The sequence below is a fragment of the Rhipicephalus sanguineus genome, chromosome 1 (genome assembly GCF_013339695.2).
Source record: "Rhipicephalus sanguineus isolate Rsan-2018 chromosome 1, BIME_Rsan_1.4, whole genome shotgun sequence".
NCBI classification, from domain to species: Eukaryota; Metazoa; Arthropoda; class Arachnida; order Ixodida; family Ixodidae; genus Rhipicephalus; species Rhipicephalus sanguineus.
This window is the reverse complement of record NC_051176.1, coordinates 89225344-89241591: the sequence shown is the minus strand read 5'-3', so window position 1 is coordinate 89241591 and position 16248 is coordinate 89225344. Positions and strand designations below refer to the sequence as shown.

The following is a 16248-nucleotide window of genomic DNA, read 5'->3' as shown; positions in this document are numbered from 1 at the left end:
ATCTTGTGTACTGCTTCATCAATATCATGGCTCACCAACCAGCCCAATATTAAATATTAGGCAACTGCTGATGTCGAAAGCGCGATGTGACCGCTATGTCTTTGACGTAATAGGGGAATTCATAATTGCTGAAATTCCATTCAATGTCGCAAATATTCCTTTTTTTCCCTTTCGTCCTGAATGACTGCTGAAAATCCCACAAAAAGCGAAAAGTCCCTCCTGCACGGAACATCACTGACCTGGTCTAGCATAGCCAGTGAAGTTGGTCGTTTTGAAGAGTTAGCGCAGATGTGAGCAGACTATTGAACGTGAACGTGGTGGAGCCTTGTGACGCAGAAATAAAGCCAGGACATCATTCTCAATCTTTAACGCACCTCTGCAGCAGTTTAAAGCGCGAGGAAAGAGCAACACTATCGTGACTATTGCTTCGCATTCCCCGAGTGCATGTTCCTATCCATTACAGCATCCGTCGTTCTGCTTATGCGCCGCAGCGACAGACAGTTTTGGCGAGTTCTGCATATATACTGTGCTAGTTCTGTGCTTGTTCTTAATGGAATATAAACACTCAAACTTCTGTGATCGATAATTCGCTCAGCAAGATACATTCACTTGCTTTCGCTCTCTTCTCGTTCGAGGAAGATAGCCCGTCTGACTGCACTAAGATCGCCGCAGGAGCCACCCGAAAACCAGTGCCACGAGAGTGTCGAGTGATGCGCATGGTGGCCACTCACTGATTCTGGTGACATAAGAGAGCACCACGGTGAACTGCCGTGAAAACCGACAAAAATGAGCAACAAGTCATCATGTCATCTACAGGGAGCGTTGTATGCACCGGGACCTCATGAAACACCAGACTGGTTGTATACCCCTGGGATTCATCAGCTCCGTTTCTTTGAAGGTAGCCACCGCGGTGGCAAAGTGTTTACCTTGCTCGGCCGCCGACCCTCAAGTGGCGGGTTCGATGCCGGCCAAGACGGTCGCATTTCGATGGAGGCGATATGCTATTGGCCTGCGTACTGCGCGATGTCCAGGGCTGGGCAAAGATACTTTGAAATTCTATCGCGATACGATACAAGACACGCGGGCGACAAGTATTTGAGATAGATACAAAAGTGACTAAATTATTGTATCCGATACAATATTTTCCAAATGTATCTTAAGATACATTCGATACATTCGCGAAGTTACTACAGATCTATATAATGCAAGCGCATATGCACAAAACTGTTTTCTTGAAAATTTCTTAGCTGCAACCAACTTTGTTTCATTTGAATTAAATGTCTGTTAGTGTCTCAAAGGATTTGTATTTCTTGCTCAAAATATATATCTGCTTCATTAAAAATCAACGTATTGGGCTTGCTTGATCTGATTAACATGAGAGCTCTTTATACACTGCGCTCTCAGTGGTTTTGCTTGTCCCTTTATTAAGTGATGGCAGTCGCTGTTCTACTTACTGACCAGCTGGTGGCTTCCCATTTCATTAAAAAAATTACAATAAAACCCCTCCGAACGATCGCCCCGATACCGGTGTGGAGATTTACCTTGACCGCAAGCGCACTACCATTTACGGAATACTGGATCACCAGACTAGTGCATAGCAAAAAGAACCCTGGTAGCGACATCTTTTGTGATGTATCGTTTATACGTAGAAGACTAAAAACTGCGGTGACTTCTCATATTCTACTTATCTCTTAGCGTAAAGCATTCCTTAGCGTCATACTAACGTGCAATCTTTTAAAAATATTTCTTTTACAAGAAACATGTGCAGCCCAGAAACGTCTCAGATGTATTGTATAGTTGCACAAACCGTCTTAGGCAACCGCCGCTATTTACGTTATTGCCACTTATAGCTCAGATCACCTGGTGATTAGTAACAATAGAAAAAAATAGGGAGGCCTAAAAAGCAAGTAAAAAAAATTAGCAAGGCTTGTACTAAGCACTAAGCCGGGCAAGCCTTGGAACAGCTAAACTGGACGATTATGAAGATTAATCTGTTTGCTCCTAGGTTGCATCTAGGCCTTAGCTAGGTGATGAGGGTTGCTTCTAGGTGGTTGCTAGGCTTTAGCTAGGTGATGCTAGGTCGTTTCTACGTTGATTCTCAGTGCAGAGAGGTTCTAGTTATACCACACACTCTAAGGCAAAATGGCGTTAAAAGGGTGTGTGATAGGTCTCTTTGGGGACTAATGGGGTTACCACAACCATTCTCTTTAAGGACTAACAGCACAGGAAAATAATTGACAGCGCAACGGGTTAAACACGAACAGAAAGAAAAGGACACCGCGCTGTCTTCTGCGCGGACCCAGTCTTCCTTCAATGCCTGTCTCGTGTACTGTGTGCATTAGGGCTGAAGAAACTTGCATGCGAAAACCCGACTAGAGTGTGCATCTCGGCGAACTTTTCCCGATAATTCCTTTCGCCAGCAACAATACTACGAAGAGTACGACGAAGTAATTTTTCGTTAACACGAGAGAACATATTAAAGACCTAAAAATCATGACAATGGCAACTATAGCTACATGCTCGCTCATTTAAGTGGTTGCGCGTGAGCGTCCCCTTGGACATTTTGGTGGCTTTGTAACTCCGATCTCACCAAAATAATGCAACATGTTTTTGCAAATTAAGTTAGAGCACACACTGGGTTTTAATTCTGGGGAGTTTTGAAGAAAATTGAAGATGTTTTCTTTTTCAATTGCATTTCACTCTATCGAAGATCACTCTGTTGGACGTCCCATATTCATCTACACCCTTGACGCTACCATCAGCTCTGACCTGACCCCTTCGCAGTCACAACAGTTGACCGCCTTGCTAACCAAGCATCGATTTTAGTTTGACGCGCATTCCCCTGTATTAGGACAGACATGCGTCACCACGCATCGGATCGAGACTGATGGTAGGTCCATCGTTCGTCGTCGACCATACCGCATATCTCTAGCCGAGCGGAAGGTAATCGAAGAAAGCGTTGACATGTTGCGACGGAAGATAATACGCCCCTAGGCCAGTCCTTGTACATCACCCGTCGTCCTAGTTCGAAAAAAAGACGGTTCTGTACGATTCTGCGTAGATTACCGGGCGCTAAACAAGATCACGCGCAAGGATGTATACCCTCTGCCACGTATAGACGACGCCTTGGATTCGCTACTGGGGGGCGAGTACTTCTCGAGTCTCGATCTACGTTCGGTATACTGGCAGATACCGATGCATGAGGACGATAAAGAAAAAAATTCACAGCATATCCACGGGTGAATGATGAAGAGCTTGGGCGAAGCTCCTGAAGCAATCATGGTTACAGCAAGGTCGACAGTTGGGCTAGTTGGTAAGGTTCCATAATATTTTAGAGCAGCGCAAAAGACGGGACAAAGGACAAGAAGTTCACAGACGAGCGCTACTCGCAACTGGCAGATTTATTAGAAGAATCAAGGAAAAGAGAACATACAGAAGGTGACCCAAATTATCTGTGTGTCGCCGCCACGTGGGGATCATACTAACATGCGCAAGGGCAAGAAAACCGAAAGAACCAAGAAATAGCGATAGGTAAAACTCTACCGTCATAATACCAGATAGGCAGCAGCAAGGTAAGCCAACAAAACCAGAAAAACAAACACAAAAGCCAAAAAGCGTCTATCTACCCCGCCTCCAAAAAACTAATTTCAGTTCGCGATAGCGCCACTGAGGGAGAGCTGATGCAACTCTCCCCAGCCTTCCTAATGAAGAATGCTTCCATAACCTCACGCGCCGCATCATCCCTGTGCCTAAAAATAACAGTAGTTTTATGAAAAAGAGGCGTGCATTTGCAACCTTTACAGTGGGCAGCTAGATGTGACCCAAAATTGTTACTTAGATTATTTTTATGCTCTCTAAGACGGGTGTTTAGGCAGCGTCCCGTCGTCCCGTCTCTTTTTCATAAAACTACTGTTATTTTTAGGCACAGGGATGATGCGGCGCGTGAGGTTATGTAAGCATTCTTCATTAAGAATGCTGGGGAGAGTTGCATCAGCTCTCCTTCAGTGGCGCTATCGCGAACTGAAATTAGTTTTTTGGAGGCGGGGTAGATAGACGCTTTTTGGCTTTTGTGTTATTGTTTTTCTGGTTTTGTTGACTTACCTTGCTGCTGCCTATCTGGTATTATGACGGTAGAGTTTTACCTATCGCTATTTCTTGGTTCTTTTGGTTTTCTTGCCCTTGCGCATGTTAGTATGATCCCCACGTGGCCGCGACACACAGATCATTTGGGTCACCTTCTGTATGTTCTCTTTTCCTTGGTTCTAATAAATCTGCCAGTTGCGAGTAGCGCTCGTCTGTGAACTTCTTGTCCTTTGTCCAGTCTTTTGCGCTGCTCTAAAATATCATGGAATCATGGTTACACCGTGAAATCTTCAGTGGTTTCGCCCAGCAGTAATCAAAGCGATAGCCCAGTACATCATCAAAGACGTGACAAACACTGTGTGTGTGTGTGTGTATATATATATATATATATATATATATATATATATATATATATATATATATACAAGAAATTTCATTAATCGTAAGTGGTAGCTAGACGTGGCTTCCGTTCCTCTTTCATTATAACGGGTTTATGATCGGTGAAGTAATGGATCGGTGATGGATCGTAGTGGGATGTTTGCAAAGACGAAGTAGTGGGCAGTTTGCAAAGAATCGGTGATGGGCCGGTTACGCCCTACGCCGGACGCCGGACGCGTGACAAAGTTAGACTAAGAGGAGCTTCGCCCCTAAAAACTGCGTTTTCGACACCAGATGGGCTTTAAGAGTTCAATGTAATGCCCTTCGGCCTCTGCAATGCTCCCGTAATTTTCGATCGCATGACTGACACCGTCCTGCGTGGCCTCAAGTGGAAGACTTGCCTGTGCTATTTGGACGATATTGTTCTCTTCCCGTCAACCTTCTCTCAAGACCTACAACGTTAGGAGGAAGTGCTGACGTGCCTTGCTAACGCTGGCCTTCAGCTGAACACGAAAAAGTGTCATTTTGCCAACAAGATATATAAGGTCTTAGGCCACATTGTGAGTAAAAACGTCATTCGTCCTGTCTCGATAAGGTTTCGGCGGTTCTTCACTTCCCTCGTCCCGAAAGGAGCAAAGATTTACGCAGCTTCCTTGGCCTCGCTTCCTACTTCCGCCGATTCATACGAGACTTTGCCTCGATAGCGGCACCTTTGCACAAATTACTCGGTTCTGGTGTTCCCTTTGACTGGTCTCCCGAATGTGAATCGGCGTTTAGCCATCTGAAAAACGCCCTCACGTCCGAACCAGTACTTCGCCATTTTGATGAAACACCACCCACAGTCCTGCATACTGACGCTAGTGGTCACGGCATCGGTTTATACTATTCTCCTGCAGCGAGGTCAGTCATCACGTAAGAGGGTCGTCGCGTATGCAAGCCGCGTACTGACCGGCGCTGAGAAGAATTACACCATCACGGAGCAGGAGTGTCTAGCTGTCGTTTGGTCGGTGCAGAAGTTTCGACCTTATCTGTATGGCCGTCATTTTACCATCGTTACAGACCACCATGCCCTATGTTGGTATTCCACACTCAAGAACTTATCAGGACGCCTTGGTCGCTGGATTATGCGTCTGCAAGGATACCATTTTACTATTATCTACAAGTGTGGTGAAACTTGACGCATCTCACAGCGCTGTGTTCTGTTGTCCGGAGTAGCACCCCGGCGCCGAGGTGCTACTCCGGACACCAGTGCGCACTGTGACTTGTGCGACAAATTTCCATTTCGGTTTCTTGGCCCATACACAGTCTTGGAGCAGACCTCTCCCGTTAATTATCGCGTCGAACCTGTTATTGCCCCAAATGACCGGCGCGGTCGCGGTATTGAGACTGTGCATGTCTCTCGTATGAAGCCTTTCACAAGGCGTTCTCCGTACCTTTAAGTTACGGCCAGGATGGCCGCTTTCACGCGGGGGAAATTAGTGTGGGCATTTATCAGGCATTCATCATCTGTGCATTATCATCACATGGTGTTCTTCTTCATCCTCGCTTGTGGGGACGCGTCTGGAGATTGTGCTGTGCCTCGGATGGGATCAGTTCGCCAAGTCTCGAAGGCATATTAAAGGCGTGTCAACTGCTACGTCACAGTAGTGCATTTTTAGACATACCTTCCCTTATGCATTTTTATTTTGCGTTTGACATTATTCTTGGCAATAATCTTTAGCACAAGTGTTAAACTAATCTCCGGCAACACTCTGAGAAATATTGAAAATTCTGAGTGGTGTAGACTCGAAGAAAAAAATCTGAGACCATTGAGCAATGTGCTGTATTTGAGATATTTTTTCATAAAATATGGCCATCAAAATTGCAAAGTAACAATATTTTGTAAACACACGTTACTCGTAGTATGCCAACAAAATGTTTAGACTCACAGCTACAATAGTTATTTCGTAGGACTTCGTCAAAATCCCGTCTTCGCGCGATTCGCAAAAAGCGGTTCTGCTGAGTGGAGATTTCTGAATTTTTTTGACTAAGGAAGAATTATTTTCGCAAAACTAAGAAGGTTTTCGTGGCCCTGGGGACTCGAACAGCAAGATATAGTTTTTTCAGCTAAATTAAAAGGGGCTCGCGGACATGCACCGACAGAGTATCTGAACACACCCCTCTACTACAAAGAGCAAAATATTTTTCTTGTTTCAGCTTCTCGCCGGTGATGGAGTTTCACGGCGGCTATCCGTGGCGGGAAGAAGTCGACGTGCCGGTCACGCTTGGTCTGGATTTACCGCGTGGCGTCATGCAAGAACCGGCCGCGCTGTTCCGTTTCCGGGAAACATCACAGTCGCGACCTTACGAGAACTTCGTTAGCAACGGCTTCCTGTCGCCAGCCGCATACTGCAATGGTTATACACCTGCTGACAGAGGTCGTACTAACTTCTTCCGAGACCTGGAGGGCGAGACTCACTTGCGCCTGTTACACCTGCGCCAGCGCCGTTCTTCGGCCACGCTACCTGTGGAGAGCCACTACGAACTGTGCTGTGGCAGTCCTAATGACGAAAGGCATCACGCGATGCCGGATGACACGGGCATTTGCGAGGAAAATCTCTCTGACGGGCTCTATGCTTGCCCGTCTGCAGACGCCATGTTTTTCTAGCATTTTTTTAGATAATTTTAGCATTTCTATGTGCATTTAGCGTTTATCTCCGAAAAACTAATTTCATATTTTCTTAGTTTGACTATCTGTTTTATTCGTTTACACAAGTTTGCTGTGGTCACTATTAACGCACATCGAAGTCGGCATCATATGAAAAGCCAGCACTGGAATGCGTGACCGATTGTAGTGCACGCTGTCTGTCTGCACTTCGTCTTCGGAAACAACGGCCCATATACGGGTTAGCTACTAGGAGCAATGGTGCGGTACGAATATCACGGGTTGTCAAGTTCAGGCGCTGAAACGGCACATAATGCGGTATGCCAACCAGTTTGTATGTTGGTGTGACGTGGTACTTAATGATCGCGCAATTGGCCGGCTTGGCCTCGAAGTTGAGCTGGCTTGGCATGAAAACGAAGTCGCTCTTGCAGCAGCCGATCATGATATGCGTAGTTCAATGTTCAATGGTATAATATAGGGCGCATGGCCTTTTTGCTACGCCCTCCAGTGTTCGCTTTTCATTCGACTCTGATAGTAGCTGTCTTTCTCTATTTGAAACCGAACTCATGTTTTGTTCACCCAGCGATCTTTCGGCAAGCGTCCGATATTCGGGCTGTAATTTCGAAAATTATGTATACGCAGTTTTTTTGGACATGAGTTGATCTGAAATAAAAAAATAAAAGATAACCTAAAGTGGTATCTTTTCTTTTTTCTTTTTCATAGCAGGATGACGTGCTGCGCGTAGGCTTCTCATGGGAACATTTGCGATGCGCTCCTCATAAGTTTCCGATGGTCGCATTGACGCACTTGAATGCAGCATGCAGAACGCAGGTCTGAATGACGCACGCAATAGTCTACAACTACAGCGACTCCCAGTATCCAGAAAATGAAGCTAAAGCCATGTAGTCCTTTGTATTTATTTACATATAGGGTCGACTTCACTGTAAAACTGAGGGATGAGTTAGCACCTTTGGCGATAGTACTCGCGTGGCTCGGAGCTGTTCCGGGGCAATTTTATTTTAAATATTTTGGCGCTGCTTGGTGCAGGAAATCAAAATCGGAAATATAGCGCTTTTCCGCAAATGGCGCAGCGTGCCACCGTTGCCTTTGTACTTGGAGATAGGGAAACGCTGAATGCCGTGATTTTTTTTTTCAGCTGTGTCATAAACGTCGTCAAACCTTGTAGCGGAGTCTTCGGGGGTTTTACGTGATGAAACCATGATATGATTGAGGCACGCCGTTGGGGAATGCTCCGGAACTTTCGACCACCTGGGGTCCTTTAACGTGCACGCTATTTTAAGTACTTGGGCCTCTACCTTCTCGCCTCTATCTAAATGCGACCGCCGCAGCCGGCATCGAGCCCACGCCTTTCAGGTCCACAGCGGAAAGGAGTCTTTCTCTTTTGAAATACTGAAGTGTTGCATATGGACATCCTCTTTTTGGACAGACTAGGGGTTCGGATATCCTTTCAATATTTTAGATTGTTTGATGAGAATGCCGTTCACCCACCAGCGAGTCCAACAAGGGGACATATGACAAAAAAAAAAAAAAAATATGCCAACTGTACAGTCGACCACAAAAGTTTACGGACCACGCGTGCGCATGCAAAACTGCCTGTTCGCGCCATCTAGCTGTGCGCTACCTTCCGTCGACCCCAGCGCTAGGACAGCCACGGGTCTTGTTATTCGCTGCCATGTGAATTTTCTACTGCAGCACATTGTTAGTTCGTAGTTTTCGTGCAAAGCGCTCATTTGAACTAAGGACGTCATACTTCTACCTTGATAGCAGTGATAGTTTCAACAACGCATTTGATTTATACATTGAGGCCCCGCCACGGTGGTCTAGTGGTTATGGCGCTCGACTGCTGACCCGAAGGTCGCGGGATCGAATCCCGGCCGTGGCTGCTGAATTTTCGTTGGAGGCGAAAGTGTTAGAGACCCGTGTACTTAGATTTAGGTGCACGTTAATGTAACCCAGGTGGTCTCAATTTCCGGAGCCCTCCACTATGGCGTCTCTCATAATCATATCGAGGTTTCGAGCCTTAAACCTGAGATATTATTAAAAATGAAGACAACTATCGTAATCAAGCGGGTCTGCGGAAAGAAGCCAAGCGAAAGAGTGAACGCGACAAGCTGCCAGCCCACTCTACGGACAACCTAGCTACAACGAAGTTCTGCCTTGCTACAACTCGTGTAAGCAGCAGGCAGTAGGGGATAGTTGGTACGTCTTCATGCTTGTGATGCGCTGCAGGTAGACACAGACCAGGTAGACACGGATTGCTACCGTTTTCTTCTCGATTTGCAGTGGCCACGAGGCCCACATTTGCCGCACTACACTTGCACGACATGCACGGCACTCTTCCTAACTGCTCCAGAAAGTGAAGCCACATCGAAGAGATCTTTTATTTCTGCGCATCTTATCAGATGACACGCGCGCAAGGGCCGCAAAAGCCACATAAATAAGCCTTATTTCCGCTTCCGGGCTGAGAAAGCCGATTTCACAGGACTTTTTATTTATTTTCAGCTTTCTGGTGGATAAATGAAGCCGCGACTCATTTCTATGGTGTGCATTAGAGCGAAACCCGAGAGATAAAAAAAGAACGAACTAAATAAGATAAGATGTGACGTTAGAAGCGACTATGCACAGCTACGGGAAAATCAAGCGCCTTTCTAAAACATTTAAAAATATTGACGACAGGTGGCTTTTGCTGTACAGCCTTAACTATAACGTATAGGTGTTTTGTCTTTAGCAATGACACAGTCGCTACTTCAATTACTTCGTAGTTTCCTTTCCACTGTCCTGCTTACGGTGTGATTTATCAGCGTTGGGAGGTGCTAACTAAGCAGCGTGCAGTATAAGGCTTAACCTAATAGGAAAGATTCCGAGCCCATTGACTGCATCTAGTGTTGTTTTTCATCAGTTGACGTATCTTCAATTTTATAAAAACGATCCGACTGTTTTTATTCACGGTTTCTTCCGCTTGCGGAACGGCACAGGCAGTTCTCCGTTGGCTTTGAGAGCAATGTAAAACGTCATCTGCAGCTCTTCTATCATCCGCGTAGATTCTACAGTAAACTTGGACAAGATCTTCGCCAGTGCAATCTTGATCTCCATCATAACGAACATCTGACTTGCAAGAGACGAAAGGAGCCGTTACGACATTTAGAGATATACAAGGGTGAAATGGAACGACTCTTTCGTACATCAAATTTGGTTCGACATCGTCATCACTCATATCATTTATCCAACCGTGAAAGACTCCCTGTCAACAACACATGGTTGCGCGAAATTCTGGAAGACTCAGCTTGTCATAATAAAATAAAACGCAACTTTAAAAATCAAACCATCATTGGCATAATTAGAAGATATACAGCAGGTTGTTCAAAACAGAAACAAAGAGAAGTAATGTGCAAAAATGCGGAATGCGCATTGACACTTGCAGTTAAGAACAGTGAATGCAGTCTAAATAAAGAAGCAGGAACTTTCTGTATTGGCTCACACACAAAACCTAGGCGTCAGTTTGGGAGGTTAAGCACCTTCAGAAAGCCGTTTTCGTCCTCGTCAGCGTTTCCATTGGCTTGTTGACAGAGCTACACAGCGAGTACACGCAGTTGACGTGGTATCGCATACTGTTTATTTAATCATGTTGAGACGAAAGAATATCGGCTCTGACCGACATCACAGATCTAGCGATAAAGATCTGTTACTCGTATAATCCCATGTAATCACTAATGATGCCAATTCGGTCATTCTCAGACTTGTACATAACGGTGTTACAAGCAATGGATTACTTTTAATCGATTACATTTCACTGTAATTTTCTAATGCTACAATTACTTCTTTTATGGAGTAACGATCCCTGCAATGCGATTCCTTCTCCCTGTAATTGATTAGAAATTTACACGCCTCAAATTTTAGTCTCAAGTTTCAAGTTGCAGTTTGAAATTGCATACGCTAGCGTGCATCTCTAAAATAACCTCTGACGAAAATTTGAGGCACGAAGGTTAGGTACCCATTTCTGCGCCTCGATTTACCTTCACCCTCGTTATTTATGCCACAGCATATATATATATATATATATATATATATATATATATATATATATATATATATATATATATATATATATATATATATATATATATATATATATATACACACACCGGGTGTCCCAGCTATTTTTAGCCAAGGGTTACAAAATACAAGATTAGAGGCAGGCGAGTGAAATCACTTGCAAATTACTGACAGTCACCTTGCGCACTACGGAAAATTTTTTGTTTGGTAACTAACTAATTCGTTAATTAGGAATATTTAATTAGATTGCTATATATTGACTGTAGGCAAGAAATGCGGCTTGCAAAGTTCGAGAGCGTCTTCAGAAACCCCAATTCTATTATTTGCGATAAGGAAAGTCTCACGTATACAATTTTTTCCAAGCCGCAAAGAAAGCCCGCGCAATACAAAAAGAACCACGTGACTAGCGCATTCGCCCGCCGCGAGAATGCTGCCTGATGCTGCCCTCAGCCGTGGTTCGAGCGAACGAAATCAGCTGCGGCCGCGACACGCGGGCTCCGTTGCAGCGGTAGGCCGATAAATTGGCGATGGTCTCTTGGCCCGTTGCCACCCAGTTGGCGCGCGTGACGGTACTTTTCTTCAGTAATGTGCACAAGTCTGGTCATTGTTAGGATAAATGTACGTATCTGAAGTTAAAAAAATTTGCGTTGTTTGCTTCGAAGTCATGTACACTTCGTCGAGCTAACCTCACCAAGTAATACTTCGTCACTAATAGCATCCTTGTTTTACAATACCGAAGAGCATTTGCTAGGCTGAAATTTCCCCCATACGCTTAAACGGGTCACATCGTTTAAAAAAGATAGGGCAGAAGGCCCATGTCAAAGTAGTGCTTTCTGCTCCTGAGAAACTTCAAAATATAGAAGTTCATTGACTGTGCGGAATCTGTCGTGTACAGCTTGCCTATTTCATGTGGCAAAACCTATGTAGGAAAAAGCGTGAGGTGTGTAAATGATCGCCTCAGGGAACATTGTCGAAATGTTAGGTGTGAACATTGTCGAAATGCAGAAGGTGTGACGGTTGTGATGATCCTGGTGTTTCCGGTGCTGACCGTAATGCAGATCACCGTGTGGAAAAGAAGTGCTTACCAATGTTTCAAAAATGCACATTGATAACAAGAAGCTAAAGTAAACTCGCGCGGGAGATAATTGAGGCGGGAAAGATAGATAGTTGAGGAGATAAATGTGTGGTCAAGCCGTCGATTGCTCTATCTTTGAAATAACTGGGTTACCTGAAGGAAGTCATTGATGGTGTCGTATTTTGCGCCTGCAGCGCCGGCGTCATGCAAGGTCACGTGTACCCTTATATATTCTGTTCCCCTGGCTTCAATAAAGTGTTGAAAGTTAGCGCCTGTGTGTCATACGTGTTCTTTGTCCTCCTTTATTTGTGCGCTTAGAATTTATTGGTCGTGTCATAATCATATCGTGGTTTGAGACGTTAAACCCGAACAATTATTATTATATCGACAATTGGTGTCAGAACTCCTTTAACGTGCACTGACATGGCACGGTACACGGGCCACTAGCGGGATGCTCCGGGTTAATTTTGACCACCGGGGTTCTTAACCCATGTATGCCCAAACTTAGAAGAATTGAAAAAACAAATATTTTCTTCAGAAATAAGGCACTTGTACCCTCCACAAAATGTACAAAATTTTTATTTACGCTCAGGCAAGGGAAACACTATTTTCCAGGCCGTCCTACATGTAGGACACTGGGCATATGGGCTGCTATGTACTGGTGTGGTAAAGCTTGAAGCATTTCACGTGCACACCAACGTCGCTCTTTGTGCACCGAGTTGTTTTCTCGTGGCAGTGAGAGCACCTTGTCTATTTGGAATTAGGGCAACAATATAGTCAGTGCGGTCAGAACGACTTTGTGCCTGTATGGAGGACTGGCGGGATTTTCCGCGGAACGGCTTGCATCCGTATTTCTTGAGATAGGCCAGTGCGATCGACATCCGAAACTAAAGCCGCTCAATGTTCCCATTCTGTTTCCTATACGGCTGCACAGCGTTGTTCACAGATGCGTCGAGAAGGCAGGCAAACAGAGAAGAGTACCACTTTTTTCCTCCCATGGCATTTGTTCATCCGCGTATATGTTACTTTCCTGCACAACACGTGTCATGACGTCGCTCTCAAAGAATTTCTCGAGGGCTCTTGCCGGATTAGAGAAAAAACTTTCATCATCTTAATCGTGCGACCACTCACTCTGGCGTAACTTTGCATTCGTGTCCCGCCTGGTCCATTGAGTGCTGTATTTGTGAACTTTTTCGTCCGTCTCACTACCATCATATTCCTCACAGGACGAGGACCCGTTGTCCAGGTCCACAATTTCCGCTTGAAGGACGCTTCCAAACAAGTGAGCCATGTCGGTGTCGTTTTCATCACTACTTTCTTCTTCAGTCACTACGGCTGTAAAATTTCACTCACATCGCCCCCTGACACCTTATTTGCCCAGTGTCCTAAATATAGGACGGCTTGGTTTACGGCGTTGTAACTAATGAGCCCCAAAGATTCGAACAATGCAACTGTCCCCAGTTAACCTCTCAGCCCCTACGAGCGGGTCAAAAAAGTATCGCAATTATTCAAGGAAGAAGAAAGGGTCATAACTTAAATTTTCTTCGGCTCCATGGCCTCTGTGGAACAGAGTACGCGTTCACCCGGATGAAGCAGTGTGTACGTGGCAGTATTAAGGGCAAGCAATGTGCAGGCTAGCACACGTTTGGGCAGAGACCTGCTTTATTCAGTGCACGTGGCGCTCGTCTTCAGCTAAAGTAGCGATTTTAAAGCGTATCAAAGAAGTGTCCTAGATGTGGGACACTGGGCATATATGGGACAAGCACCTAAATCAAAAAGGGCACGGTTGTGCTTGCATTTGTCCCCCATCAAAATGCGGCCACCGTGGGCGGGAGTGGAACCCGCGTCGTCGAGCTTAGCAGTGGGACATCTTAGCCGCTAAGTTTCTACGGCTAGTCAATCAAGTAAAAAATTAAAGAACACAGAACATACTATACGCTGATAGTCTGATACATAGATACAATATCACTTCCATTGCAAACAGAGCCGTATTCAATAGACCTCTTGCGCTTCATTTCTTCTTGAGAGAAAACGTCAGCCTATCATGTGGATGATGCTAATGAAAACGGCAGGTCGATTGCAGAGAGCTCATACGAACGAAATGCTTTGTGAATTCGGCTCCTAGGTTTTTAAAACAGACATCTAATCACGCTAGTACTGCCACGCAATGCCTAAAACTGCAACAGGTATTCATCTGTGGCGTCTGAAAATGACGTATAAAATATTCACCATGTCTTTCTTATTATGCCGAAATCTTCCATGCAGGTTTAATGAGAACCTAATTACGCTCTATCTAAAGTGCCGATGCTTTCAAATAGTAAAATGGAAGAATGAAACCTGAAGATAGAAAATATACCGGATTTAGTGTATAGTGGAAGATTACTGGGCTCTTAAAGCTAATGCATATGCACTTGTGCGAAAGCTGCCATAGAGCACTGCACGGGCCCGGGCCGACCCGAATGCCCGGGCCGGGCCGTCCGAAGCGTTTCCCGGCGGGCCCGGGCTGGGCTCGGGCTTGAAAGTGCGGGCCCGGGCCGGGCCCGGGCTTGAGCCCGCTCACTAAAAGGCGTAAGTCGGGCCTTCGAGCACACGCGAACGTTATGTATTGCATGGTGGTCTAAGGTATACTGGGCCAAGCTGCAGTGACACGTGCAAAGAGCTGGCTCTTAGTAAAGCTTAGCAATAAAAATAGAAAAACAGTTGAAGTGCTATTTTTTCATCAGTATAGATATATAATATCTATACTGGTGCGTTTATTTTATGCTGTATGCTCAGGAATTCATCTGTATATATATATATATATATATATATATAATATAATATATATATATATATATATATATATATATATATATATATATATATATTATATATATATATATATATATATATATATATATATATATATATATATATACAGATGAATGAACGTTCTCTAACGTGCACCTAAAGATAAGTATATAGACGGGTGTTCTTCCATTTCGCCCCCATAAAATTGCGGCCGCCGTGGCCGCGGCAATCGCACCCGCGTCCTAGGACTTAACAGCGAACAGCTTAACCGCTGAGCTACCACCGCGGGCAAAGCAACATTTCGATGCATATACACACCGGATTTTCCGTCCGTATGCCCGCTACAACGCGCAAGGCATCATTAATAATCATCATCAACAACTAATATCCTCTAGCGGGCCCGGTCCGGGCCTGGTCATGAACACGCGCGCCCTGGATAAGTTTAGTAATGAACGCCCGGGCCCGGGCCGGGCCTGGGCTGGGAACGACGTGCTCGGGCCGGGCTCGGGCTGGGTTCGGTCATGTACGCCCGGGCCCGGGTCGGGCCCGGGCTTGGAACGACGGGCGCGGGCCGGGCTCGGGCTGTGTTCGGTCATGTACGCCCGGGCGCGGGCCGGGCCCGCGCCGGGCCCGGGCCGTAAAAACGGGCCTGTGCAGTGCTCTAAGCTGCCATGATATAATTTAGCAAAAAGTTTTTCTTTAATAATGTTACTTCAAACAGCATGCTCGTGCTAAGAGAGGTGTGGGCAGCGGCGACAAAGATGCCGCTGCCAACCGAATCAATTTAATGAAGATAACTTTATTGTTTAACGCCTGCTTTTGCAATTTGAATAATATTACGCAGCATGGGAGCGGGTATTTAGTAGTTATAGTAGAAGAGATCTAGCACAATTCAATCTAGGTACTTCAATTTGAAGCGATTTATATTGCTGTTCCAGATAAGGCTTGTCTCCCATGTCCAATCATCAACAACGGTCGATCTTCAGTGACTCAAAAGCAGCCCTACAATCTGTGCTATCTGCTCTGCGTTGCGGGTCATACGAACAGCCCGTACTCGAAATTGGACGTCTTCTCCATATTTCACATGAGATAGGGAACCACGTGACGTTTTAGTGGCTGTCAAGTCACTGCGGCGTCACAGGGAACGAACACGCCGGTAATGCCGCTCGGGCAGCTCTTCGAAGCACACAGGAAGATACGACAC

The 16248-nt window shown here is 45.3% G+C and overlaps 1 protein-coding gene across 4 annotated transcripts in view; it reads left to right on the top strand.

Moving 5' to 3' along the window:
* LOC119393713 (uncharacterized) overlaps nucleotides 1–16248 on the top strand; it is a 54443-nt gene that overhangs the window by 10162 nt on the left and 28033 nt on the right. Inside the window, exon 6 of one of the 4 annotated variants that reach the window (XM_049415076.1) lies at nucleotides 6658–6878. The exons of 2 other annotated variants lie outside the window; for them this stretch is intronic. In XM_049415076.1, coding sequence (XP_049271033.1) covers nucleotides 6658–6878 — 221 coding nt within the window. Of the gene's footprint in view, nucleotides 1–6657; nucleotides 7686–16248 lie in introns of those variants that run through there. One more of the 4 variants, XM_037660846.2, reaches the window with a different exon arrangement.